Source organism: Strigops habroptila, chromosome 4 (genome assembly GCF_004027225.2).
Source record: "Strigops habroptila isolate Jane chromosome 4, bStrHab1.2.pri, whole genome shotgun sequence".
Classification (NCBI taxonomy): Eukaryota; Metazoa; Chordata; class Aves; order Psittaciformes; family Psittacidae; genus Strigops; species Strigops habroptila.
In genome coordinates this window covers 15,531,214-15,558,510 of record NC_046358.1, presented here as the reverse complement: position 1 = coordinate 15,558,510, position 27,297 = coordinate 15,531,214, and the positions used below count along the sequence as shown (strand labels likewise).

General features: G+C 39.3%; 1 protein-coding gene across 4 annotated transcripts in view; it reads left to right on the top strand.

Annotated features, from left to right (window-relative positions):
- Window positions 1-27,297, top strand: part of MAP3K9 (mitogen-activated protein kinase kinase kinase 9) — a 61,858-nt gene that overhangs the window by 14,472 nt on the left and 20,089 nt on the right. For all 4 annotated transcript variants that reach the window (XR_003991121.1, XM_030484080.1, XM_030484081.1 and 1 more), the window contains exons 3-5: window positions 14,106-14,286; window positions 21,582-21,730; window positions 25,251-25,426. Coding sequence is in view for 3 of the 4 variants with exons in the window: in XM_030484080.1 (XP_030339940.1) it covers window positions 14,106-14,286; window positions 21,582-21,730; window positions 25,251-25,426 (506 nt within the window). In the remaining variant the exon portion in view is untranslated. The remainder of the gene's footprint in view (window positions 1-14,105; window positions 14,287-21,581; window positions 21,731-25,250; window positions 25,427-27,297) is intronic.

The window sequence follows — 27,297 nt, the reverse complement described above, 5'->3', positions numbered from 1 at the left end:
TTTTCTTATTTGGTGTAATCGGTCACATAGTGTGTGGTTTTGATATGATTATGGTCATCTGGTAAGTGGGGAATATTCCTAATGCTTCATCAGGGTACTATGTAGTTAATTTATACTCTTAGTGATCACTGAGAAAGCTGGGTCGGAAAACTAACAGAATATGTGTGAATGTAACACATCAAAAAGTGAACAGCGTTCTGATAGCTTTACTGCACGAGCTGTTATCTTGCATGGATTTTCATGTGCAAGAGTGCAGGATTACCCTCATTCTTAGCAGCTGGCCGCTTGTACTGCTCAGCTTAAGGTAAAACTTGGCAGTATTCAAGAAAGTCTGAATTTCACTGTTGTCATCTGTAGCTTGGTGTTGATTGTGCATTGTGGAGCCCTTTTAATGTTTGTTCTGATGAATGGAAATATACCCCTCGTCCTGTTCTTAAGGTTTTTTAATTACATCTGATTTAAAAAATGAAACAAAACCAACAAAACCAAAACCATCAACCAACCAAACCACCAAAAAACCAACCCCTCAGCTTCTGGTGTGGTTTATGCTGCTGCCTGTGAAGTTTTTGTCTTCCTTACCTTTTAGACTGCGGAGTACCAGCCTATTTCAGGAATGAATAGTACGTGGTGTTACTGACTGTTTCAGAGAGATGTCTTAACTGAAGCCAAAGCAAAACACTTCTGCGCTACTTTCTTCATCGTGAATTTCATGTTTTTATTTGCCTGGAAATGGCTTCCACTGAACCAGCATTATTATTAAATCCCTTTTCAAGCAGTCTCTTGAGCAACAATTAATGAGTGTTGTTCACGCGATTCTACTCATCTCTTTCCTTTTTTTGTTGTTGCCTAATACAGTTTTTGATTTGTTGCAAGCTTTCAAACTGACATGATCTGGTGAAGCACTGTGTTGGGTACAGATGTAATTATATTTTTTTCCTTAGAGCATTTAGCTGATTATGAGGAGTACAGTAATCCATGCCTGAGCTGGAAGGTTGTTCCAGTGCAAGCAGCAAGGCAGGATATAGTCTGAAACCAGAGCTGTTCCATTTTTCCAGGAAACTCACCTGAGTGTTCTCCAGGAGCATTCAGTGTGTTTTGTACCAGGTCACTAAAGTGATAAGACTTTTTTCAGCTTCGCTGAAAAAAGGTAAAAGGATCGATTCTAAATATACCATGGCTCTGGAGGCCTTTCCTATTCCCTCCCCCATTATGCATTAGCTCTTTAGAGTTAGCGAACTGCACAGCTTAAAATCCAAGAACTGCTGTGTTGTCACATCCATCACCTCCTCTAGGTTGATAGAAGAGGACAGTCGGCCAGCTTGGTGGATTTGCTGAACTCTCATGTGCACCCAATAATTAAAAGGCTTTTGTTTCCAAGGTATCTTATTTTTATTAATGTGTTGTTGCTGGATGGTTAGTAATAAAAGAGAAGTATTTGTATGTTACTAGGGACAATATTTGTTTTCTTTGTTTTTCATTCTAATATATGGAATTTTGAGTGAGTCTTAAATTCTGTGCTGTTCAGGATCTTATGCAACACTTATTCTAATATTTGTTTGTGGTGCACAAGACTGAAGATGCAGTTGTACTGAAATGAATGGCAGAGTACCCAACAGAAGGTGGGTAAAGGCTGCATGCAGAAAGCCCGGACTCAATCCGTGTGCAGATCTGTTAATCATTTTAAGTACTTTGAATGAAGGATCAAGAGCAGATTGCTCATTATCTGGATACTTGTGAAGCAAAGCTGTGCATGCTGACTATGGAGGGTAGAGCTAAAATTGCAAATTAGATTTTGGCAAACCATTACAATATGAGGTCTTGTTTTGGAGCGAGTTTTTGAAATCCTTTCGCAAAAGCTTAGTTCTGTCCTCAAGGCAGTATGCCAGTGTACTGCCAGTAGGACTTAATAATTAAAAAAAGGAACACCTGGCAAGCTCAGTCCCTTGTCCCCTTTGCAGTAATGGTGTTTTTTTGACATGTTAAATAAAGTTCAGCTGGCGTCTGGCTATCTGAGACCATGACACTCTGACAATGCAGCAGTATATTAAGGCTATATTTTTATCTAACATCTGGTATTTCCTAACACCACCACCTGAGCTGAAATATATCTTGTTTTGCTTATTCATCGAAGAGGAAAATGGGATTGGAACAATCATAGTAAGTTCCAGAGAGGGACTTTTACAAGGGCCTGTAGGGATAGGACAAAGGGGAATGGCTTCGGGCTGACAGAGGGGAGGTTTAGATCAGATATTACGAAGAAGTTCTTCACTATGGGGGTGGTGGGACACTGGCACAGGTTGTCCAGAGAAGCTGTGGCTGCCCCGTCCCTGGCAGTGTTCAAGGCCAGGTTGGATGGGGCTTTGAGGAACCTGGTCTAGTAGAAGGTGTCCCTGCCTGTGACAGGGGGTTGGAACTAAACAATCTTTGAAGGTCCCTTTCAACACAAACCATTGTATGAAGTTCAAGGAAGCCATCTTGTATGCAAGAGCACTTTTGTTTGATCTAAGGACACTTTTCTCCTTCAAATATAGTTTAAAACCTATAGGACTATGGTTAATATTTGCTATTACTATAGTGCCTTCTAAATAAGAACCCTGAAGATTTCAGAATGCACTGCCTTTCTTCAGAGTACAAGGGAAGGGGTGAGCAAATGGCTGCATGTTGCTGAGTTATCGGTTGAGTCTAAACCGCAACAATCTAGAAGGCAATCAAAGGGATTTGGACAAAGCAAAGATTATACGTAGATTGTGAGGAGATGAGTACAAAAAATACCGTAAACTGAAATTGGCTGGCCCAGTTGTGAAATACCATTGGGTGCGTGTTGGGGAAGAAATTCAAAATTAAGTGTAGTATTAATATTTTAGTGTTCATGGACCCTTTGGAGTAGAAGTTCTCAAAAAAGTGCCTCCAGAGCAGTCCTACCTTGGATAACTTTATTCTGTGGTCTGAAAAACAAACCCATAGAAAACATAAGGGGTTGAATGAGGAGATTCTTGTGTTCAAGATAAGGTTTCCTGTAGCAGATTGGCTTGGTTTTGGACACATTCTGCCATGGGTGGGTGGAAAAGTCTGGATCCTGTGATATTAATCAGTCTTTTTTTCCTTTCTGGCATACTGTCAGCTTCAGTAAGCCTTTAGCTGACTTCTGAAACTTGCGTAAAGCAATTTTTTAATAAACTTGGAATTGTTTGGAAATGAAAATATTCTCAGTTTCCTTCAACTCTTGCACTTGAGACTTCTGCTGTATTGCAGGGAGAAGTTTAATGGTAGTGCCTCCTCATACAGGTCTGGATTGCTCTTAAATCCTACCATGGAAAAGTCTTGCAGCTCTTACAACTGAAACCTCATGTTACAACTGAAACCCTACTCATGTTTTGCATTTAAGGATCTTGGAGTGAAAAAGCATTCATTGGTTTCTGTAAAGGCTTACTCTGTTCTTTTCTCTCTGTAAAGCTCTTGCATGTGGGATTTGATGGACCCGGCATCTGATACCTCTCCTGAATTATCTAAATGGAGGAAGTGGATGGGCTGATGCTTATCCACTATCTGACAAAACTTTTGCCATTTTGCGTTTTGGTAAATGAAGCCATGGTAAGCTATTCTGTTTTCAGAATGGAGGAAGAAATGTATCTAATATTCCCACCCACAGTGAGTGCTCAACTGCAGCAATGGTCTTTCACACTCCAACTGACGGGGTAAGCATTAGTTCCCCAATTTGTAGCTGCCTCTTGACCTTATTGCTGTTGAAAATAGTGATTGTACAGTAACAGATGAGCAAAGGCCTATGGTAAAACATATCTGGAGCTGTAGGTGGTTGAGTTGCTCCGGACTGATCTGCAGAAACACCCAACTGCAGCAGAAATGCATGGTATTAGAATTAAATGTTTCTACACCAAGTAAAATAGTAAAGATGACATATTTATCCAATTTGTAGTCCTTCCTCTTGTCACTCTCACCCACCCATCGCTGTTGCTGCCATTTAGCTCTTGCACTGTAACCAGCTGATATGGCTCTGAGGAGACAGAATACAGCACAAAACAATGAGTAAGGCCTCTTGGGAATGGGTGTGAGTGGGGTGTGGTTGCGGGCTAAATCCTTTTGCTGGAGTTTTTCCTGAAGTCTTGATGTGACTGCTTTCCTCATTCCTGGAATCTTGGATGGCAAAGCATTTGACCCACAGCAGTGCTAATGTTGGTGAAGACTGGAACAGAACTACTGAAGTGCACTGACACTTACAGGTATTCAGATATTTCCACTACCTTTGGGGTTTTTCAGGTCGTCTCAACTGTACATCATCAAGTTCTGTCTGACCAATTTGGTGGCCTTCTATGATGGGGCTACAGAACTGATGGATAGGGGCAAAGCAATTGATGTCATCTACCTGGGCTTGTGCAAAGCATTTGACATTGTCCTGCATGACATCCATGTCTCTAAATTGGAGAGACATCAATTTGATGGATGGACCACTCAGTGGATAAAGAATTGGCTGGATAGCCACATGCAAAGAGTTGTGGTAAATGGCTCAATGTCCAACTGGAGACCAGTAACGAGTGGTGTCCCTCAGGGATCGGTGTTGGGACCGGTCCTGTTCAACATCTTTGTCGGCGACATGGACAGTGGGATTGAGTGCGCCCTCAGCAAGTTTGATGACGACACCAAGCTGTGTGGTTCGGTTGATACGCTGGGAGGAAGGGATGCCATCCAGAGGGACCTTGACACGCTTGTGAGGTGGGCCAATGCCAACCTTATGAAGTTTAACCAAGCCAAGTGTAAGGTCCTACGCCTGGGTTGGGGCAATCACAGGCACTGCTACAGGTTGTGTGGAGAAGAGGTTCAGAGCAGCCCTGCAGAGAAGGACTTGGGGGTGTTGGTCACTGTGAAGCTGAACATGAGCCGGCAGTGTGCGCTTGCAGCCCAGAAAGCCAACCGTATCCTGGGCTGCATCAAAAGGAACGTGACCAGCAGGTTGAAGGAGGTGATCCTGCCCCTCTACTCTGCTCTTGTGAGACCTCACTTGGAGCACTGTGTGTGATTCTGGTGTCCTCAACATAAGAAGGACATGGAGCTGTTGGAGCAAGTCCAGAGGAGGGCCACAAGGATGATAAAGGGACTGGAGCGCCTCCCATATGAAAACAGGCTGAGAAAGTTGTGGCTGTTCAGCCTGGAGAAGAGAAGGCTTTGTGGAGACCTCATAGCAGCCTTCCAGTATCTGAAGGGGGCCTACAAGAATGCTGGAGAGGGACTCTTCCTTAGGGACTGTGGTGGTAGGACAAGGGGTAATGGGCTCAAACTTAAACAGGGTTTATAAGGAAGAAGTTCTTTACAGTGAAGGTGGTGAGGCACTGGAATGGGTTGCCTAAGGAAATTGTGAATGCTCCATCCCTGGCAGTGTTCAAGGCCAGGTTGAATGGAGTCTTGGGTGACATGGTTTAGTGTGTGGTGTCCCTGCCCATGGCAGGGGGGTTAGAACTAGGTGATCTTAATGTCCTTTCCAACCCTGACTATTCTAAGATCCTAAGTTGCTGTGTCTTTTTGGTAGCTTGCAGTTAGGGCTTCACCTGGGACTTCCAACACCCCCACTGTCTCTAGGTTCGGGAGCTCCCTTTAAGCTCAGGCTAACTTGAAGAACCTTCATAATCAGATTTTCTTACATTTCTGGCAAAGAACTTATGACACTCTCTTTAGATTGTTCTTCCAACCTGTTTCAAAGTACCACTGTCCAACCTAGCATGCTAAAACCACTGTTAATGGTAGGCTCAGTGAAGAATGGATAAAGCTTCAAAATACAACAGTAGAACACAGGAGTTAAATGTTGCTTTATCACTAGGTTGTAGCCCTGTTGTTTCATGGTCTGCCTAGAACTAAATAAAAAAATGGCAGGTATTCTCGCACTAAAATACTGACTGTACTGTCTCGGTTGGGGAAAAGTTATATGGAAATTAAATGTGAAGCCAGCAATCATCCATCAAGTTAGAGATGTATCCTGGTGTACCACAGACAACAGATCCAGGTTTTTTACCCTACCATAGGGATCCTTTGTCTTCCAGCCTGCTCCCTTCCATATTTCTTTCTGTATGCTCTCAGTTCACATTGCACTCAATCCCTCTCATTTTTTTTTAATTCTCCCTTCACTTAATTATTGTAACCATTTCCATCAGGCTTAATGTTCATTAGCTAATAGATTTCTGTTCTTGTGTGCCAGGCTTACTGAGTAGCATCACTTGGTGTGAACTCTAAGCTGGACCATACAAGAGATTGTCTTGGATTTTTTTGCAATTTCTTTCATGTTTCTTAATACATGCACTCTAGACTGGAAAAGGGAGCATGAGGTTGTTGATACAGCAGTTGTCATGAAATATGGAGGCAATGGGCAAGTTTGGTGCTTAACTATTGTGTGGTATTGTAAGGTAATCTTGCTTTCCTTGGTATTTTGCCAGTATCAGTTTTTGCCTTAGGAAGTTCTTTATTATAGTTTGGGACTACAATAGCAGGGTAGTTAAAGAAGCTGAAGCTGGTACAGCCAGAAATTTTTTGTATGCCTGGCTGTTCATACTATTTTGTGCAATAGACAGCAGCCCATTTCCTCTACCTTCATATATAACAATGGGCTATTTTTGCTGGGGGGGATCACACTGTAGTAGTTCCTCTCTGAATGTTGTTCTGCTTCAGAAGCGATGAGTCAGCTTTTAGCACAAGCAAAGGAGTATTCTGTTCAGCATTACACTGTGCAGATAAACCTAATCCTTTCTCTAGGTTGAGGAACCAAGAAAAGGCGACTGTATGACTGTATTTTGCTGCCTTGTCGCTTAATTTTGACAATGAGCTGAAATGAGGAGCCATTTCTTACCAGTTCTTTGATGTTACTAGCAACTGGATCGGCATGGGTTAAAGTGTTTATTTTGCCCTGCTTGCTCTTTCCCACTACTTTAGCCACCAGAGACTAAGAATGATGTTCTAACTGTCCAAAAGTGTAGCTGAAAACTAAAATAACTCTCCTAAAAGAAAAAAGCAAAAAAATCTGACAGTGTTACTGCCTTCCAGGAGAAGCTTGTGTTTGTGAGAGGAGGTTATAACATGTTTTCTAACTTTGCTGGTGTAACGTGAGGGGAACAGCAGCTGCTAATTTTGTTCCCCAAAACAATTTTCTTAATTTCCCTTGAGAAAACTTTCCTTCTGTGAAAGTAATCTACTTCTTTAAACTATCTTTTCATGCATTCTGGAGGTAGTATAGTGCTGGGTGAAAAACAAGAGGTGTATTACTGAGGTTTTATAAAGTGATCAACCTAAAACCTAAGTAAAGCTTTATCATGTTTGGTTTAGTGATTAGATTGAAAGATTCAGTGCAGATGGCTTATCTGTTTATGTCGGGTAGAGGAGTGTGTTTGAAAGAAGACTAGATGGGTTTGAGAAGAAGAAAATTAGAGGAAAAGGATAGAAATTTTTATATTCTGGCAGAAGGAAAGAGATCCAGACCAATTAGTGCTGCTAGCATAATTGGAAAGAAGAGAAAACATGTAATAGAAATAAGTTAAGCAGAACAAAAAATACATCAAAAATGCAGTTATTTGCATTGGAACACTGTAATAAAGTTGAGAATATTCCCCAAACAAAGTTTGCTCAGCAGTTTTAAGCTTCTTACTGCAATGGCTAAGGAGCAGGAGCAATATTGATATATTAGATGGGGTTTGCCGGGCCCTCTTCTTGTTTATTAAAATGTAGGTACAACTAGATCAAAGGATACACAGGTTTATACCCCTGTCTTTTCCTTGGCCTGGTGGATTTGTGTATCTGATCTCATGGTACATGCAGTAACAAAATTTTAAAGCTGCAGGTTTCGGTGTTTTTACTGGAGTGATTTCTCCCTCTGAAAGGACATAGATTAGTCCTAGATAGATGTAGTTCCAATCCTAAACACACCAGTGCAGGTTCATGAGTTCCTAGTGAAAATTTTCTAACATGAAGCCCCACTTTTGGAACTTTCCTTAAAGGTCTTATTAGACCAACAGCAGCCTTAACTCTGTCCTATTAAATAATCGTGCACTGTCTAATGCCTCACAGGGCAGCCATCTCCATAATGACTTGTGATGATGAGCCAGAACTGAAGATCCAGTAGCAGCAACTACATAGAGGCTGAAGGATATAATGTTTTCTTAGAAATCTTAGTCAAGTTGTCCCTTTTTTTTTTTTAAATTGCTTTGAATGCTAAGGAAGATGTTTTTGTCTTTCTAGTAAAGCCTAATAATGTGGAATGGGGGGTAGGAGGGGGAAGAGATGACTGTCAGATACCACTGTGTCAGTCATACCTCAGTGGGTCTGTTTCTGTTAGGTCTATTTTCAGTATAAATCTTTGTTTAAACAGCAAAAGCATCTGACTTGGCCCTGGCCAACACAGCTGTGACTCATGATACTGAGAATCACCTCCTTTGGGATCTGTTACCACTGGGATCTGTGTACTTCGGAAGACTTGGTTACTTTCAGTAAGGCTGACACTGGATTCTGTCAAAAGCCTGCTAGCTGTTAATACACATGCAGAATGATACTTAAACTGGAGAAGGTAAACAGGCTTTACCCAGCCTCAAGAAGTTGATTTCTATCACTTCCAACTCTGCTAGAAAAGCTGCTAGCTCAAATCACAAACAAGGGTAGGAGGATCTTGGGTGCATCATCAGTTCTTCTCCCCACACCTTGCTAACTAAGAAACCATCTTTAAATGGTATCAGCATTAGCTGAGTTAACTCCCCATTACCCTTTGTGCAGATTGAGACTGGAAGGAGAAACTCCAGCTGTATCAGGAAAGTCTCTAATGACACTTCTGTTTCAGCATCTGGTGTTGCCTACTAACTAAAGAGGATTAGACATGGTGGAAGATCTGAATGGCCAACATTCAGTGCTGCAGAATGTGCTGAAGATGCTCATTGTAAACTTTGAGTGTGTTTTGGCTCTGGCCTCTTAACTGTTGCTTCAATAGTCAGAACAGCTAAATAGACCGTATCTTAAGTAACTGGACCTATTCTTGTGGAAATTTTTATTGCTCTTCCAAACTGCTGTCATTTGGAGGGGATAAATACCAGGACTTGTGAACTAAGGATGATTCTCTGATAATATGCATCTCAGTTGCTGAGTTCACTCATGGCAACAAGGACAAATTAAAGGATACAAGTAAGAGAGGCTGTTTAGTAGCCGGGATGGTCTTACAGGCCTAGGTGCTGCAGTTAGTACTGTGAGCATGATGGTAATTGTCTGTGAAGTGTCTATGTCCCAAGCACAGAGTATTCTAAATCTTTGTTGAGTGGACTACCAACTGCCACCTATAGGTCTGAACTACTCAGAGATGACTGAAAATGCTGTAAAGTTAGTGATGAAAGGAACCCATGCTGTGCTGCCTTTCCTCTTTGTTACTGAAACTTGTTTCATCCTCAGCAGAAGCCAAAGCATCACATACGTGGAAACCTGTACTGAAAATACAAGTTTCCTCATCTCTAGAAATACAAAGTTGTTTGGTTAATTGCTGTAAAGTCAGACACTACGACTAATGACTGCACCAGACTGTCTTGTCCAATGATCTTTGAATTCTGCTTTATGCTATTCTGCTAGTTAGTTTGTTTCGTCATCAAACCAGTAAGCATTGGTTTATTGCCGTTGGTTCCCTAACCCACCCCTTTGTTTATATGGTGCCCACTTCTTTCTCTGTGCTTTTCAGGAAACCTCATAGGAGTCTGAAATGAAAATATCCTTAATGCTTCTTGTAAGGCAGCAAAGATGCTTCTTGTAAGGCACCAAAGATGTTTTCAGGGAATACGGGGGAACCTCAGTAGACATTTCCATTTCAAAGAGGAAAGACTGGTCTTCATGATAACCTGGATAAGAGGAGGCCCAGTGTTTTATTTTGCCTTTGTATCTCTCTTAAGATCAGACCTAACATGTCTGAACTGACTGTTGTCTCTCAGCACTTGCTGTCTGCCTGTCTCTCAAGAAATTAAATAGTAGGGTCAAATCATTATTGGTAATGATTCTAGAGAGCACTTATGGTAATAAAATTCCTAATAAATTCTCGGTGGTTGAAATTACACATCTAAATCACATGTACCTGTATCTGGATGACTGCCTGATCCAGGGAAGGTTTTGCTAGGAGATACCAAGGCCTATTTGGGTCATATTGCTTGTTGTCTCAGCTGGGAAACCTTGAGATATGGAAGAGTTCTCTTGCTAGACAGAATTCGTTTGAGCCGTTGTTAATTTCTCATTGTCAAATGCTTATTTTCCAGAGCACAAGTTCCAAATCTTTCAGGAATATACGAAAATGTATGTGAGTACTTGTGGATTATTACTACTGTAAGCACACATGTTGAGGATAACCCTTCACCTAAAGTCGCTAACAATTTTTCATGCTAGTTTAAGCCACACTGCTTTGCTTTGCACTTGCAGTGTGCAAAGAACACGGTATTGGTGATTTGTTGTATTAAGTTGTTTTGTTGCAGCAGTTGGGTCCTCCAAAGCTGTTAGAATGTGCTTTTAATTCCCCGTTTGAATGTGTTTGTAGTACCTGGTTTTCTTCACCAGTCCCTTTTGTACACTGCCAGTTGGCTCTTACCTATGCTAGTTAAGATCAGCTTTTAGCCTGTGTTACAGTGGGAAAAGATGCTTTTGAGTTGTTAGGAGCAGCAGTACGTGGCATACCTTCATCTATTTGGCTGGCTCTGTGCACGTGCACAGGAAGAGATCACTTGCATGGGCCCTGCTGGAACAGGGCAATGGTGATCCACCAGCTGACAAGCTGACATACATTCTGCATGTTCCTGCTGATTTGGCTCTCGTTCTTCCCCACTTGCCTGAAAACTAGGCCTAGTATCTTTGCTGCCAAACAATTTGTCTTTTTTAAAGCTGGGAATGTGGAATATTTTCAATTCAATTTTCTACCTTTTGAAAAACCTTTTAATCTCATGCAGATCTTTCAAATCAACAGACCAGAATGAGAATATTTACTGCCTTGGTTAGATTAGCTGTATTTTTTGGTGTAGGTGCTCTGTATTTGTGTCTGAATTCTTCTTGTTAGGGTGATCATCTGGCTGCTGGTAACTCTGTCCTAAGTGATCAAATCTATTAAAAAATGGAAGAGAATGTTAACTCTTAAGTGTAGGAAGTATGTTGCTTATTGTGGTAAACTAATGAGTTGCAGAAGAGAACCTGCACTCAAAGTATTAAACAAGAGGTAATAACTGGTTGTACATAAAGCTCACAAGCAAATGAAACCATGTTGGTTAGCATGAATAAAATGCATTTGCAGTGTCCTAGCAACCTGGCTTGTGTTCTCCATGAAAGAGATTTTTAAGGAAGAAACTGAAAGGAATTAATATTTCACCTATTTATAAGATTCTTCATTGAATCTGGACAAACAGAAGAGGGAGAATCAAGGTTTTCGGTTTGAAAATCTGACAAATGGGCTAGGGATATTCCTAGCAGTTACAAGTGAGCCTGTTGATGATGACCATGATAAGGAGAACTGAAACAGATGCTGGAAAGAGAAATGATTTTTAAATTTAATTTTTACGATTTTGGGTTGCAGGATTGTTATCCCAAGCAATTTTTACAAGGAGATAGGAGGGAAGCCAAGGATGTAACTCAGGAATCAAGGACTTGCAATAATTCCAGCTCTTTCATTGTCCTTCCCTGTGGTCTTTTGTCATGGTAATTTATCTTACTTAGCGTGCATCTGACAAAAGAGCAAGTTCATGGATACAAAAGATCTGTGTAAGTACTAATTATGTTGTTAGAAGTTAATACAAATCGAGGTAATTAGATTTAAATAACCTCTTGCCAGGAAGGTATGTACAATCCAACTGTGGTATCTGGCGCTCTGTCTTGTTATTGAGCTCATTCAAATGGAATATGATCTACCTTGTGAACAACAAATTTGTTTGTTGCTCATGGTGCTTATGGAGGAAAGAAAAAAAACCCCAAAGCTGTGCTTGTTTGTTTCAAAGTTTTGCTTTTCCTTTACAGCTTCATGGCATGTCTATATATTACTACATTTAAAATTTAAATTGAATTTTATTATTCTGACAGCTCTGTAGGCAGAGTGCATACATGCTAGAAGAAGAAACTTAGTATGTATATTCTAGGAGGGTTTTTACACTTGCAGTTAGTGAGTGACTTGTTAGCAATTTCTCTTAGCAGTGCTTCATCCGCTAGAAAGAAGGAAAAAAGGCTTGCTAGAAGAAGATGCACAAAGGAAGCCTTCTTCTGTTCCTCTGTTTCTTGTGATGGTTTTGTTCTGCACTGAAGTGTGGCTCTAAAAATATATATGCTTTTGCCCAAATGAGAAGAGTAGTAATTATAGGCCTCAAACTCCTCCTCTGTCTGCAATTAGGGAAATAGAGCATTCAGTAATGTTAGAAAGGAATTTTGCAATAGAAGCAAGAACCAGGAGCTTAACCATGAGTCTAGTTCATTCATAACTTGAGCTGACCCACAAAAGTCTTGAAGTAGTATTTTGTGAATTCTGAAACCTTGTAGAAAAAGTAGCTGATTTTTTTTTAATATTAATAATAATTGATTTTTTTTTTTAAATTTTCAGAGAACAGACTGTTTAACATTAATAAAAGTAAATGTGGTATTTTAACATTTAGATGTGTATTACTTATTATGCAGAAGGGTTCAATTAATATTTTGGGGTTTATTTCATGAGATATCCCATTCTGATTGTTGGAGGGAAATATGAGAATGGATATAAGATTATTCCCACCTCCCCACCTTTTACCCCTCAAAAGCTGTGTTAGCTGCAGACTGATACTTGAGTCTTTTCATGGACTGCTAAAAATAGTCCTGAAGATGATTTTTATATGTACTGTAGTTTTTGCAGTGTTTTTGCCTTTTATAGGTTTTGTTATGATCCATGGTTGGGTGTAGGTTTCTTGGTTTGTTTGGGTTTTTATTATTAATTTATTTATTCAGTTCACGCACATATACATAGAAAGGGGAAAATCCCCTCTTCATTTTCTAAGAACCTGTGTCTAATAAAATTAAACACTGAGTAACTGCATAATGATGGTGTATTAGTAGCTTGATGCCTTTTACTGTGAAGTTACTGTACTCATGGCAGTACAAATATTTTTTTCTTTGTGGCTCTTTACAAGTGAAAATCATTCCATGGCTATGTTAGTTTAGTGGCCTATTACGTTTTCTTGCGTGGTGTTACGTTGCTGGCCACCTTCTGTGGTCACTTTACGTTAAGATAAAGAACGAGAATAATGAGGTGCTGCTAAAGCAGAGTGGATACTTCTGGCCTCTGGTTTACACTCATTTCACAGTGGGATGACAGTACAGCTTTCTGGCTAAAGAGGAGTATATATAGCAAAGCATTCCTGAGTTCTGCCTCCTCAAGCTTTTTGTTTGTTTTTGTTTTTAAGTTAGTTCTTGAGAAGAGACTCCTTTGCCACTGAAACATGGTAGAAACTTTGGCAGCTGAACTAAAAAAATAGTTTTGTAATGGTGGGGGTGAGGGGAGTCTATGACATGGTGGTGGTTTATATGAAGTCTTGAACTGCGCATGTTATTACTGACCATAAATATTATTTCTTCTAATTGTGACTTAAAAAAAAACCCCGAACAACTGTTTAGTAGAGCTTCCACTACTGACACATTTACATGAAGAGTATTTCCAGCCTGTGTGTGTATCTGGATTTAAAAAAAAAAAAAGTCCTCTAAGTAGTTCAAGAAAAAGATGCTATTACTAGCTTGCTGAGAGAGGATTAATTAGGAAATGTCTTCCCTTATCTGGATTTCTAGAAGTTACAGTGGTTCACTTCCTCTTAGCAGAGAATTATTATGCAGAATGACACTAGGCACTATATAAAATTATCATGTTGTTATCTGTTTGTTCTCTGGGGCTTGATATTTTGGTTAAATTTGAAGTTATTTGCTAGACAACCGATCACTTGTCAGATAAAGGGATCAGCTTAAAATAACTTGTAACAGTGCGGTATGTTTGAATAACAAAAAGTCAGGGAGAATCTTGAAACTGGGGAGATCTCCAGGAGGATCTTTTTTGCGTAAGTACTAGCTTTACTTTGCATACCTTTTATTCCCCCCCCTTCCCTTTTCTCCAGTACTGATACTCGAAAAGGTGGAAAATGGAGATCTGAGCAACAAGATATTGAAGATCACGGATTTCGGCTTGGCCAGGGAATGGCATAAAACTACCAAAATGAGCGCAGCTGGGACATATGCCTGGATGGCTCCTGAGGTCATCCGCTCCTCCATGTTCTCCAAAGGCAGCGATGTGTGGAGGTATACATTTGGCATTAAGTGACTGGATACTAAAAAGTAACTAGACCTGCCAGAAAATCTCTCTTATGTTTAAGGATGAGTAATGGTGAACCAAATATTAAAACTCAGGTCTTAAGAAAGCTTTATCCACCAGCTTTCCATCTATCAGATTCTCAGACTACTTTACATTGATTGTGAACTTTATTTTTTTACTGTAGGAAGTGGTGAGCCAGCTCCTGCATGCCTCTAAATTTTTGTTGTTCTATTAATTTACATTCAGATTATCCTAGGATTCATAATCCCGATTCCCTCTGCTTGATCTAAAACAAACTTTTTGTGCTTGCTTGGCTATTGGCTGACATAATCGAAGGCCGTAAAACTGTGAAGTACTTAAAATTACTATTTTTTTTTTGTTTGTTTGTTTTACCAACAGTAAGATCATTTTATGGTTTTGGTAGTCATCTATCACTGATGTATATGTACACAAATGCACTGTACCTGATCAGATTCCCTGTGCAGTTTCAACGTGGATGCATTTTTCACTTTCATAAGAATCTTATGAATTATATCCATCCTTCTAGTCTTTCACATGAAATAATAAATCTCTAGGTCCATCTGAGTATGTAATCCATAAGTAGCACTTTGCATGTGTATATTGTCTTTTCCATTCATGCACTGGGATTTTTGAGAATAGGAGCTACTTTGGTGGGGAGTAGTGTAAGGGCCAGCCCATAGACTTCTAGAAATTGAGTTTGAATATGACCATTAAGTGGATTGGTAAATCCAGAATTTGGTAAATAGCTCTATAACCATGACTTTTCTGGATGCTGTGTGACATAGAATTAGTACTGAACATCTGAAACAGATGAAGTAGATGGAATTTCATTGGTGGGGGAGAGGTATTGAAATGTCAGGGTGACTTTGTCTTTAGAGCAGTCAAATTCTGTTGCTGGCCAGTAATGCTCCCACACAAGTATGTGCATGCTGTGAAATCTGTCAGAATTGTCTGGCTCTTATGGCAGAGATTTGGTGTGGGGAGTTTAATTTTCCTCATCCAATTTTGCTGAATAGATAATATATTGCCTTGTGATTAAGTCTGTGAACTTCTGTTTTGTGCACTAATGGTGTGGATAAAATTCTGACTCTGTAATTAAATGTGGTAGCCTCTGTAGTTAGTCTGAGACAAACTAAGCAAGGCTTTTATTCTGAGCAAAGTCTGGCAGAAATGAAAACCTCAAGGCTGTGCATCATTTCTGTGCACATGATGACAGTACTGGTTTGTACACAGCTTGTCAAGCTCAAACCTCAATTCTTTCTTCTCTGAAACAGTGCCAGGAATGGCCTTTAAAGGTAACCTGGGGGAGAGGGAGAAGGGAAGTGGGAAACAACTTCCCTGTGATTGTAACTTTATAATCCGGGCATGCTGTGAACAGATGGGTAGATGTTCTGTACCACTATGACCTCATTTTAAGAAAGATAAGACATAATAGGTCAGTTGGTGATTTTCATGATGGTAGGTCAAGTGCCTCTATACCCGTGCAAAAATACTGTTTTGGTCATTGACTTAAGGACTGTGAATCACTTCAGGACTTAAAGATTGTAAATAACTGAAATTATTTGTTAGAATATTTTCAGAATATTTTATTTCTATTTTTAAGATTCTGTCATAATTTTCTCTTTTTATAGTTACCAGTCTTTCATTGAAAGCAGGTTGAGTTTCTGTCAGTGCTCTTCCTTAACAGGGGGTCATCTGCATTAGGAGAGCTGTTATGCTGTCTCTGAATAAGCTTTCTCTCTCTGGTGGCCAAAACCTTGAGTCATAGTTAAATAAGCTGAAAAGAACACGGTGTTTGAGGCATGTGTGCAGAGGACAAATACTTGCCAGTGCAGTCGCTACTGTTATGTCAATGATTGTAAGCACTAGATTTTGCAAAGGCAGTCATGGTCATGTGTAATAAATCCCGTCCCCACCCAAGGATGCAATTTGAAATTCTTAACAGGATGAACTTTTTTATCCTGTTAGGCTTGCCCCTCCTCTTATCCACTTCAACCTCTTGGTTAATCACTGGAATCAAGGGAATTTTTTGCCTGACAACCTTCCAGTTAGTCTGTGCAGCATCAACAAAATTGGCTGTCTCTGTCTATTAGCATTCACAGACCCTTTTATTTCAATACCTTTTCTTTAAAGCTTATTAGAATAATACTGATGGTTGTATTGCTGACCAGCCTTTTAACAGTAATTTTGTTCTGCTTTTGTTCTCGCTGCACAAACAGGTGAAGAAGATGCTGAAGATGCTTGCCAGGACTGAAATTGCCAGTCTTATCATAAATAAGTGCTTCATGCAATTCCTTTCAAAACATGTATCAAGCTCCATTTAAAAAACTCAATCTGTTTTTTTTTCTTTTGCCAACCCCCTAAAGGAGGGTTGGCAAAAACTTACAAGGCTGAGGAATGTTCACACACGCTGGTGTCTTTATCACCAGGGTCTGGGCCGCTGCAAAGCTTATTGATAATAACAGCACTTAGTATATCTTGCTAGAGAAGATGTGTTGCTGTGAGTTTTGCTATGCTGCACCCACAAGCTTTAGCTATACAGTAGAAAACTTGTGCTTGTGTTGCACAGAGGACAAAGCAGCTACGGTTTTATTTAAATATGTCAGTTTCTGTAAGTCTGTGTTTGAGAGTTTGCATTTGCTTTGCATTTATAGGGGTGAAGAGGTAGCACAGATATTGCAGCTTATCCAGTACTGTACAGTAAGCAGTAGACGTATAATTCAAATTTCCCTGTCATTTTAACGGCTTAAATGTATTTCTTGATTGCTGCACACTTTGGTTTTTGACTAGTGCTGCTTAAAAGACAATCATGTTGTCAGTATGATCAGTACGCAGAATGTAAAGCCACCATATAACCTTCATCTGAGTTCCCCGTGTTCCTCAGTTTAGATGTTTTTAAGATGTATCTACTCTGAGACCAGTGAAATAATTAGGAATTTAGTTTTCATTTAGGAATGAAATACCAGAACTACCCAAAACATCTGATTAGCAGATCAGGATGTTTCAGTGGTGGGTGTAAGAACTTCAGTCACTAGAATATTTCATCTGAATCAGGTGTTGGAAAGCATTTCCATCTACAACTTACTGCTTGAAGGCTTCTGTAGTCTTCTGTGTGTAATGAAGCACTGGCAAGACTTCAGTACTTGGCAGATATATGTTGACTAGCAATGTTGATAGAAGCTCATGTGGGAGAAGTGTTGCAACTGACTGTTGTGAAATAAGCAGGAAATGTCCTCTCTGGAACTGCCAGTCTGATAACATGCAAAATGCTGTTAAGAGCCATTAAAATGTAATGAAGTTTATTTCTTAACAAAAGTAATATATTAATGGTCTAGTTCCTGTTGTTGCTGGTATTTCCTTATTGGGCTGATAGTTCTTTTCTCATGGGAAGTGCTGTACCTAAGGAGATGTCTAAGAGCAACCTATGGTACAAAAACTATGGAGCAATAACAGTGAGAAGAAATTACTGGGTTTTTTGTAAGTTCATGGACTTACAAGAGGGTGGCAAAATCACATGTGGAATCCTGCAGACCTTCAGCCTCCCTCTCCCTGAAAATCCAGTCTGCAGGATTGGACCTGATGTTAAATGGCTTAAGGGATTACTGGGTCACTGGGAGATGGTTAATTATTCATACAAGTGTCAGTTGACTTGGACTCACGGTCTGTATCACAAGGCTCATTTTGTAATTAAAGCCTAAAAATTGCTACTGTGTGCTGGAAGAATAAACAAGCTTGATAAGATTTAATTCCTCCCTGTTGAAAATGAGGCGAGGCCCTTCGTTATTTCTTCCTATGCCTTTTTTTTGTATAAATCTCTTCTGTCTCTGGCTTTTTCCTTTGGAATTCCCAGTCCTCTGCTTGAGAATTAATGGAAACCACTCTGTTCAGCATCTCTCTTGCTGTTTAATCACTTGGGATGATTGTTGTTCAAATACTACAAAGCAGTGTTTCCCTAGTTCTGTGGAAGCAGTATTATCAGCAATGAACTGTAAGAACATGAGGAAGAGGTGGGATTCAGCTTTGTCAGAAACAAAATGACCCTTCCTGCAATCTGTCCATTCCTTTGTCATTTTAAAAATTACCCTGCAGAAGAAATGCTTTGAGCACATCAATAGTGCTTTCCTAACCATCCCATTACAAAACTGTCTATCTAGCACATGCTTTACACGGTGCTAGTGGTAAAGTAATAACAAAATTCTTTGGTAGCTTTTCCTACCTTTTATTATCAACACTTGCACCCAAACTGAAGAACAACGTGAAAATCAATCAGATTTAGACAGGCTAAATATATATTCAGTCCAGGATTCCTTTTCTTGGAGTCTTATGGATCCTAGAAGAACAAAAAGAAAATGGGAAATTCTTAAACTCCTATTTATTTTTTTCAAATGAGGCTCTTGAGACAGTCAGGATCTGAGAATCTTGATGGAAAGAAATAATCAGTTATAATTATAATTATAATATTGAGTATGAATTACATAGGAAAATGAAAAAGATTGTATAGGTGAAAAAATATGGTATTTTGCTTAATAAAGTAAACTAGCTGTGCTAGCAGCAAAGGTGGAATCTCTGGTGACTGAAATTCCATATCTAAATAGGAAAAGTAGTGTTCTGACTGTCCAACAGCAGCAGTTACAATACACATGATGGGTGGGGGGGAAGATTGCAAGGGTACAGGGTGCAATGAAATAATGAAAATTTTGGTTACTCCCAAATGGATAGGGCACTTGCTGCTTTGAAACAAGAAGAGATTAATCTTTTAGCTTCAGAAATTACTGTTTCATGGAGCAGCTGTGCAGGGAACATTTAGGAGAAGCAGCTTTTCATTTGGCCTTCAGGTGTGCTTAGGAGAGGCTTTCAAAACTGTACGATATGACTGTGATCAAAATATATGTATACTTAGATTTAATATCTTTCCGAGAGCAATTAAGAAAAATCAGTCTGTTACGGTAGCATTTAGTATCAAGAAGATTAATGACAACATTGAGGAATTTTGCTTAAAAACAACGAAAGGGGAACGTGGCACATGGTTATCTTTTAAGGACACTATGTTAAAGCTCAGAGAAATGCATAGGAAAGACTTTAAATGAATGAAGAAGACAATGTAGAAGAGACTACTAGATGACATCCTTCAGAAGGATGAACCTGTATCCAAATGAGGAAAATTAGGCATGGGCTTAAGTGCTGGCACGTTGAATGTAAAACACTCAAGAAGATTAAAATGATTTTGAGGAAAGTCTTGTGAAAACCATAAAAACAAACAAATTGCTTTCAAATGCAGCACAGGTGAGAACACTGCAGGAGAACATATGGCCCACAGGCCACTTAGTGACTTATGTCTGCTATAATGGAACAAAGAGAGGCTTTTTAAGCTGGAAATTTCTTTTTAGGGTAGCGGAGCTGGAAGACATCTCGTGCTGAAATGCTGTCCACAGAGGTGTTAAAACTGACTGATAAAATGGGCAGTAACAATTTGCTGGAATTTACAGTGGCACCAAAGATTTCTACAGGAACATGACAGAGCTGTGCTGTGTAATATGTTGCTTAAAGCTGCCTTAATGCTAGAGGAAATGGAAGGCAGCAGCCGTGATGACAGGTCTTAAAAGAGCTTTCTGAGGATCAGCAAGTCTGATTTTGAGTTCTACTAAATGGTAGAAACAGCACTAAAGAGCAAGGACCTGGTGGACATATAAGCATATCTGGGGAAGAGTCAGCTTTTGTTAGAAGAAAATCATACCTTGTGAAAAAATTAAAATTCTTGAAGGAGTTACTGAGTATGTGGACAAGTGGTAAGATTGCTTATGCCATATTTGGATTTATGAAAACTTTAAACAAAATCTTTCTTCAAAACCTTTTAAAGAAATTGAATTGGGGGAAAGAGGACAGGTCTGTTTCTCGTCACTTAGTTCTTAATTACTAGAGGAATAAATCAGTTTTCTTGGGGAATTATCTGTTCAACATAATCATAAGTGATTAGAAAAAAGCAATAAATGGCTAGGTAACGTTTGCTGATGATACCAAGTTATTCATTTTTCATGATAAGAAAAATTAATCTACTGCATAAAGCTGAGGAAAAGTTTTACTGTAATGAATGATAAAATAGATGAAATGGTAATAAATACAAAGTAGTACGCAGGGAGAATTTCATGTGTACAATGATGGACTCCTCTAAATTTTACTATTATGATTCAGTAAAAAGATATCGGAGTTACTGTGCATACCCTAGCTCATGTTGTAAGGAGTCAGAAAGGCAAGTGGCAAATTAAAATTTAATGGGAAAGAAGGAAAAAAACCAGGAAATACTGTGCCTCTCCATATATCTTTAAAACTTTGTTATTTTGGTCATTCCAAAAGATGTCAAGTTCAAGGAAAGATATGAAATGGCTTCTCTTCAGGAGAGTTACTAGATTAGGACTTAGCTAGAATAGGATTTTGGGAGCTGGAAAGAAAATTATTTAGGCAGGATGTAGTGGGAGCCCGTGAAATCATGGATAGCATGGAAGAAGTTGATAGGGAACGTATGTTCACTCTTCCTTGTGTTGAAAGAACTACAGGGAAGCAAATGAAATTACCTAGTGACAAGCCCAAAACAAACATGTGGAATTATTTTTTGGTAATGCATCATTAAATTTGTGGGGCTCATTACCACAGGACATAGTGCACGGTAAATGGGTTCAGAAGAGAATGTGACAGGTCAATGCAAGAAAAAACTGTCAGGTCACAAAGTATGAAGCTGTCTCTGGCTCAGGTTTCCTAGAAGCACAGAGAATATTCTGAGGATATGTTGTTTGTCATATACCTGGGGAAAGAACAGTCCTGGAACTATTTCTGTAACTTCATAGTTAATATTTCATAAAACATTTTAATAACAACTGAATTCTGAAGAAGAATTTTTCAGCTATTTTTAAAAATTGCAACCCACCAAACAACTCTCCTTCACATTTTTGAGAGTTTCACTGGATTCTGATTTGAAATATGCTAAATTAATCAGAAAGTTTTTGTTAATGTTTCCTAGACTGTTCCCAGTTCCCAGAGAGAAAATTATTTTTGCCTAAAAAGTGAAAATGGCTTTTTCAGTCTTATTGAAAAAAAGCGGCAGGTAAAACAAGGCACTTTGCCAGCTTGGCAGCCATGATGAGCTTGTCCAGAAAACTGCTATTTCTTCAGTATACCAGACTCACTCTGATAGGGTCAGGTACTTTCTTGTTGCTTAACAAACAACGTGTTAAAGTCAAATACCTATTGTCTGTTTTCTTCCTGGTAGTTACGGTGTGCTGCTTTGGGAACTGCTAACAGGAGAAGTACCATTCCGAGGAATTGATGGTCTTGCAGTAGCATACGGTGTTGCCATGAATAAACTTGCCCTTCCAATCCCTTCCACATGTCCAGAGCCTTTTGCCAAACTCATGGAAGGTAAGCCAGCGGTGGTGTGAGTATGCTTTGTGCTGTATCTAGAGTGCTGTTGAGCATTGTCTCCTTGTGTTGGTTTTGATACCTAGAGCATGGATTTCTCAAGGCTTGACTGTTAGTGTTGCTCTGACAGTTACTCTATTACAAGAGTAGTATGTGAAAGAAATTTTCCTGCTATTTTTTTAATCAACTGGCTCTGTAAGAAAATGGGGGCTATTGCTGTCGTCATCTAGCTTCTTGTTTTCTAGTACTGAAGACTCGCCAAGACCAAAACTTCAGATATATTGGTCTAGTTTGAAGTCTTTGACTTTATTTGAAATTCATAGCTTGAACATCTTGCTAGGCAGTGTCTGGTTTGGAATGAAACTTTATCCTACTGGCATTTCAGGGAGAGGGTTTAAATGTGGCTTTGACATTTGAAAACAACCCATATTATCAGTCAGAATGATGTGATTTTCTGCTTTGTGTGTGGAGATAGCTCGTGCCTAAAGTAGGCTACATATGGAGGAAAGTAATATAGGAGTTTGTTATCAGAGCTTCTGTAGTTATTAAAAAGGATTCTGTGAGGTAGCTTTTGAGTGTACTTATGTGACCTGCTCTGCTGGCTATTGCAACTACTTACATATCTCCTGAGCTTCAGTTGTTCCTCCCTTTCTCTCTCACAGTAGTACCTTTAGTGTGTTTTGCAGTGACCCTATTCCCAAGGATTTCCAGGTGTTTATATGTAATAAACACATTTATACTTGTCTGGCAGAAATTAAAACTGAAGTAAAGAGAAATCGAACATGTTTTATAGTCTCAGTAAGCAGAGAATGAGTCTGAACATAGAACTGATACTCTGGCCTCTGGTGGTGTTTTATCCCTAATAAATGAATTTGAATCATTCAAGAAAATGTTTCTGATGGATTGCTTGACTTTTATAATACTTTTGCATTTCTCTAACTTAACTGAAGCCTCTCACATATAGAAATAACCAAAGTAGAAAACGTCACATACTGTTGTGCTAAAAAGGAAATACACTACTGGAAATATAGTCCTAGAGAACAGTTACTGGATAGTAAACAGGAGCAGAGTTGCAGGTATGGTAGCTTGGAAGCAGTGTAAAGTAAGAAACTGCATCTGAAAGAGTTAATGCAATTACAAGCTCAGTGCTATGCCAGGGCAATTTATTTTGACATGGTTCCTTGAAAAAGGACCCTGATTTCTTAAATCTAAGTGAGGTGTCTGCTGCTAGGATTAAAAATAATGCCCTCTATTGGGAAACTCGGGTAGAGACTCATGGGCAGTACTTGAACCCAGCAGCACGGGGGTGCACCCACATGGCTTTGGAATGCTCTGCTTCTCCATGTGCAGGGGGAAGAAGAGAACAAGAAAACAATTACTTTCTGCCCCTTCACCAAAACTCTTTTTCAAACAGGTTGTTTCCCATCTCGGGTGAACTCTTGTTCCCCTAATGCTGCGTTTACTTTTGAATGACTGTCCTGGTGGTCTTTGCTGAGACAACAGAGCTGAACTTTCCCTCCTTACAGAAAAGACTTGTATGTTACAACTGTCCTCATTAGTGCAAATAATGGCAAATCTAGGCCTGGGAAAATAAAAGCTGTGGGCCACCTGCATAGTTATCCTGTTCACTCATTCATTCATGCATTTGGCTGGTTGTGGCATTTTGTTTTACTTTGGGTCACATTTGCTTTGCCATGCTTAAAACCTGGGGTAAAGAAGTACGAATTATGGCACTGACAGTCCCACTATATTGCACATTGCTACTAATTGGTCAGCAGCAGGGGACTTTCAAAGTGCTCTTTAACATCCTCAGTACTCTATCTTGATAAAAGAAGCAATTTGAAATCCATAAACACAAATGTGTTCCAGCTTATGCCTCTTGGAACCTGACCAGATGCTTAAATACCAGCATTTTGATACCAGCAGTTTTGAAACCAAAGCTCCCAAATGCAAAATCTCAGTAATGCTAAAATCAAAGGAAAGACCTGCAAAACCAAGCCTCACCAGTTGCACAGATCTTGTGAAGTGTTATTTGTTTTTAATTACAGCTGCTCTGTGGTGTATTTCAATCCACAACACTGATGAATGAATGTCTTTTAAGACATCACCAAAATGTTTTTAAGCATGTTTTCTTTTTTCCAGCTGTAAGGTCCAGGAAACTTTAGAACATTTTTATAACTCCTGCCTCGTGCTGCAGTAATGTGTATCTGAAATCCAGTGACCACTTAAAGCAATGATAGTGTGAGCATTCTGATAGCGTGAGCAACATGAAACTAACCATGTGTTAGTTTCTTCCATTCATGCACAAAAACTGTATTCCTTAAAAATATACTTGATTGCTAAGCTTTTTCTGTTTGATTCTTCTCCAATTTTGGCATGCAGGGGTCTACCAGTACTAAAGAGAATAAGGATACTTGTTGAACAAGAACCTGTGTAAGTGCCAGTACGGGACAATATAAAATGAGAAAGTGATGCTTTCTGCGGGAGTAGAAATGAGTGAAGTAAGAGGGAGAACTGAATAAGAAAGAATTTCCTATTCAAAATCATTGTTAAGTAAAACATTTTGACTTAATGGCATTTTAAAAACATGTTCTTAGTGATTTTTGTAGCTTGAGATGTTGCTTCATACCATTTTCTATTTTGGTTTCTGTTTTCAACATTCAATTCCCATCACTGTAAAAGGAGTACCTTTCTGTACTATTGCTAGTTGAGTTGCCTCATGTGGTAAGATAGGACCTTAAATTCTGTGATTTTAGAGCTCTGTAATTGGGTAAGTTATTACATTAGATTGTAAATGAAAAAGCTTATTTATCTGTGGTTTCTCTTAAAAGCAAAAGAAAAATGCCTGATCAAACAATTTTCTCTCAAATAATAAAGAACCCTTAAAAATAAGAAAACTGAAAATGCCTTATTTGATGTCATTATTTGCTTGAATCTCCTGTTTTCACTCAAGTTATGCTTGATGCCCAGTCTGCTTTACAGGAGAGATGTTCAGTTCTGTGGAAGAGATTCATAATGACTCAGCTTAGTATTAGAATTTGGCATTAGAAAGAACTCTGATAGCATATCCTGCAAGTATGGCTGTTAACATTGCAGTGTAAGTGTGATAGAACAATTGTTTGCAGGTCTTGCACAGTGTCTCCAGTCTGTCAGCACATATAACTTAAAGCAAAATATTTAAGGAAATTATTTATGATTTTTAATATATTCTTGAAAATGTAACTTCCTGTAAAATTAGTAAACTTCTATTTTACATGGCATATTACTGCAATAGAACCTAGAGATCAGTTAGTTCAAGATCGTAAGTGATGTCGGGTATTGTATAAACATGAAAGCATGAAATCCATGCTTGACTTATGAATGTACAATAGTCAATGCAAGTGGGAAATGGGAAAGATGAGGTAACACAGATAGCGTGCATGCTACTCTTAGCCACTGGGGATCAGTAAAGTACTACTCATCTTCTCAAACCTCCATACTAAGAGATGCTTAACAGCTGCTTGTCTTTGTCTTATTCTAGATTGTTGGAACCCTGACCCACACTCACGACCTTCCTTTGCCAGTATCCTAGACCATCTCACCGCCATAGAAGAGTCTGGTTTCTTTGAAATGCCCAAAGATTCCTTCCACTCCTTGCAGGAAGATTGGAAACAAGAGATCCAAGAGATGTTTGATCAGCTCAGAGCCAAAGAAAAGGTAAGAATAAGTCCCCAAATCAATGGCAGGTTATGATGCGCATAAGGGAAGAGTCATGAGTAAAATGAATATCCCCATTCTGAGCTGCTACTCTAATATTGTAATGAGCTTTCATTATACACTGTGCAAATTGCTATGATGAATTGTCTTTATTGTTTAATGCATCTGATAGCTATATCACTGTTAGATCTTAATTAAGAAGCCAAATGATAACTGTTAACAGTATAAACGCAGGGAAGGTGGTTTCAGCATATATGCTGTAGCAAGCGTTACAGCTTTAGTTCTTTCAGGTTTATGTTTTCCAGGTTTTAAGCACAGCCAAAGTGGATAGACTATAATAAGCATGAGTGCTACCAGGGGAATGGTTTAATAAGTGTTACAATTGAAGTCCATCTGGGTAAATAGCAGGAAACAAAAATGCTAGCAGGAATAAAAGGAATTGTGGCCATCAGCCTCCAAGAGTAGAAGTGAAAAAGCTGAAGTTTTCTTCAAGCATACTTGCAGAAAGCACAGCTTGCTGCATCTATGTTTAGGTCCTTACAGGGACTGTCTTTACAGTTGTTGATATGAAATACTGCAGTGGAATCACTAATAATATTTTTATAAAGGTTCGCGGTCTTTTGCCTAAAAATAATTTTGTAATAAGCAGCCAACTTGATTTGGGCTTAGAAGTTGGATTTGGGAGGCAGAGAGAAAGAACTTTTTATATCCTGTTCACCTCAGGAGTGAAATGTACCAAATTTCACCTTCATCATCATGGGACAGGTAACAATGACATCACTAAAATAAATAAAACAATCTAAAATCTGTCTGTATTCTATCTGAAGTTTAGCTTGAAGTTTTCAGTTTTGAGTTCTGCAGTGGAACTAGCCAGCTGGAGATAATTATTCTGAGTGCTGAATTCTTTTGTCCTTGTGGTAAGAGGAGTGCAGTAAGAAGATGTTTTGAGCTCTCAAGGACGGTTTCAGTTGATTTATTTTGTCAACAAGGGAAAAATTGGAAAGTTTGCCTTATGCATCTTTAAGCCTAAGGAGCACCCGTGCTTGGTGGAAAATGATGGGAATGGCCTCCTGATGTTTTCCTCATTAATTTTTGTTAGAGACATGTTTTTTGCTATTATGATGCATGAGATGGCAAGGTTATTTTTAAACAGTTTAATTCATTACTGAAGTTAACATAGGTACTTACTGAACAGGAAATCAAGGATTGATTCTTTTGAATATTATGAATAAATCTTCCAAAATGGGTTCCCATATGCATGGTACTCTTCAATGGCTCTTGTAAACATGTTCACGTTAGATATCCAGAGTATTTTCTCATGACAATGAATTTAGGATTCAGTGCCTTTTCACAGAATCACAGTGCAGTTGAAGTTGGTGGGACCTCTGAAAGTCATGTGGTCCAAGTCCCCTACTCAAGCAGGGCCAGCTAGAGCCAGTTGCCCAGGACCGTGTCCAGATGGTCTGCAAGGTGGGAGACTCCACTACCTCTCTGGGCAACCTGTGCCAGTGTTCAGTAATGCTCACAGTAAAAAAAGGTTCAGAGGGTATCTTCTGTGTGCCCATTGCCTCTTGTCCTGTCACTGGGCGCTGCTGAAAAGAGCCTGGCCTATCTTCTTTGCACCCTTCCTTCAGGCTTTTATATACACTAATAAGATCCCCTTTCCCCACACCCAAACCTTGTCTTTGCTAGGATAAGCAGTCTCATCTCTCTTAGCCCTTCTTCGTAGGAGAGATGCTCCATCTCTTAATGATCTTCAAGGCCCTTTGTTGGACTCTTTCCATGTCCATATCTTTTGTTCTGGAGACCCCAGAACTGGACGCAGGATTCTGTGTGTGGCCACACAATGCTGAAATCCAAATTTTAATACT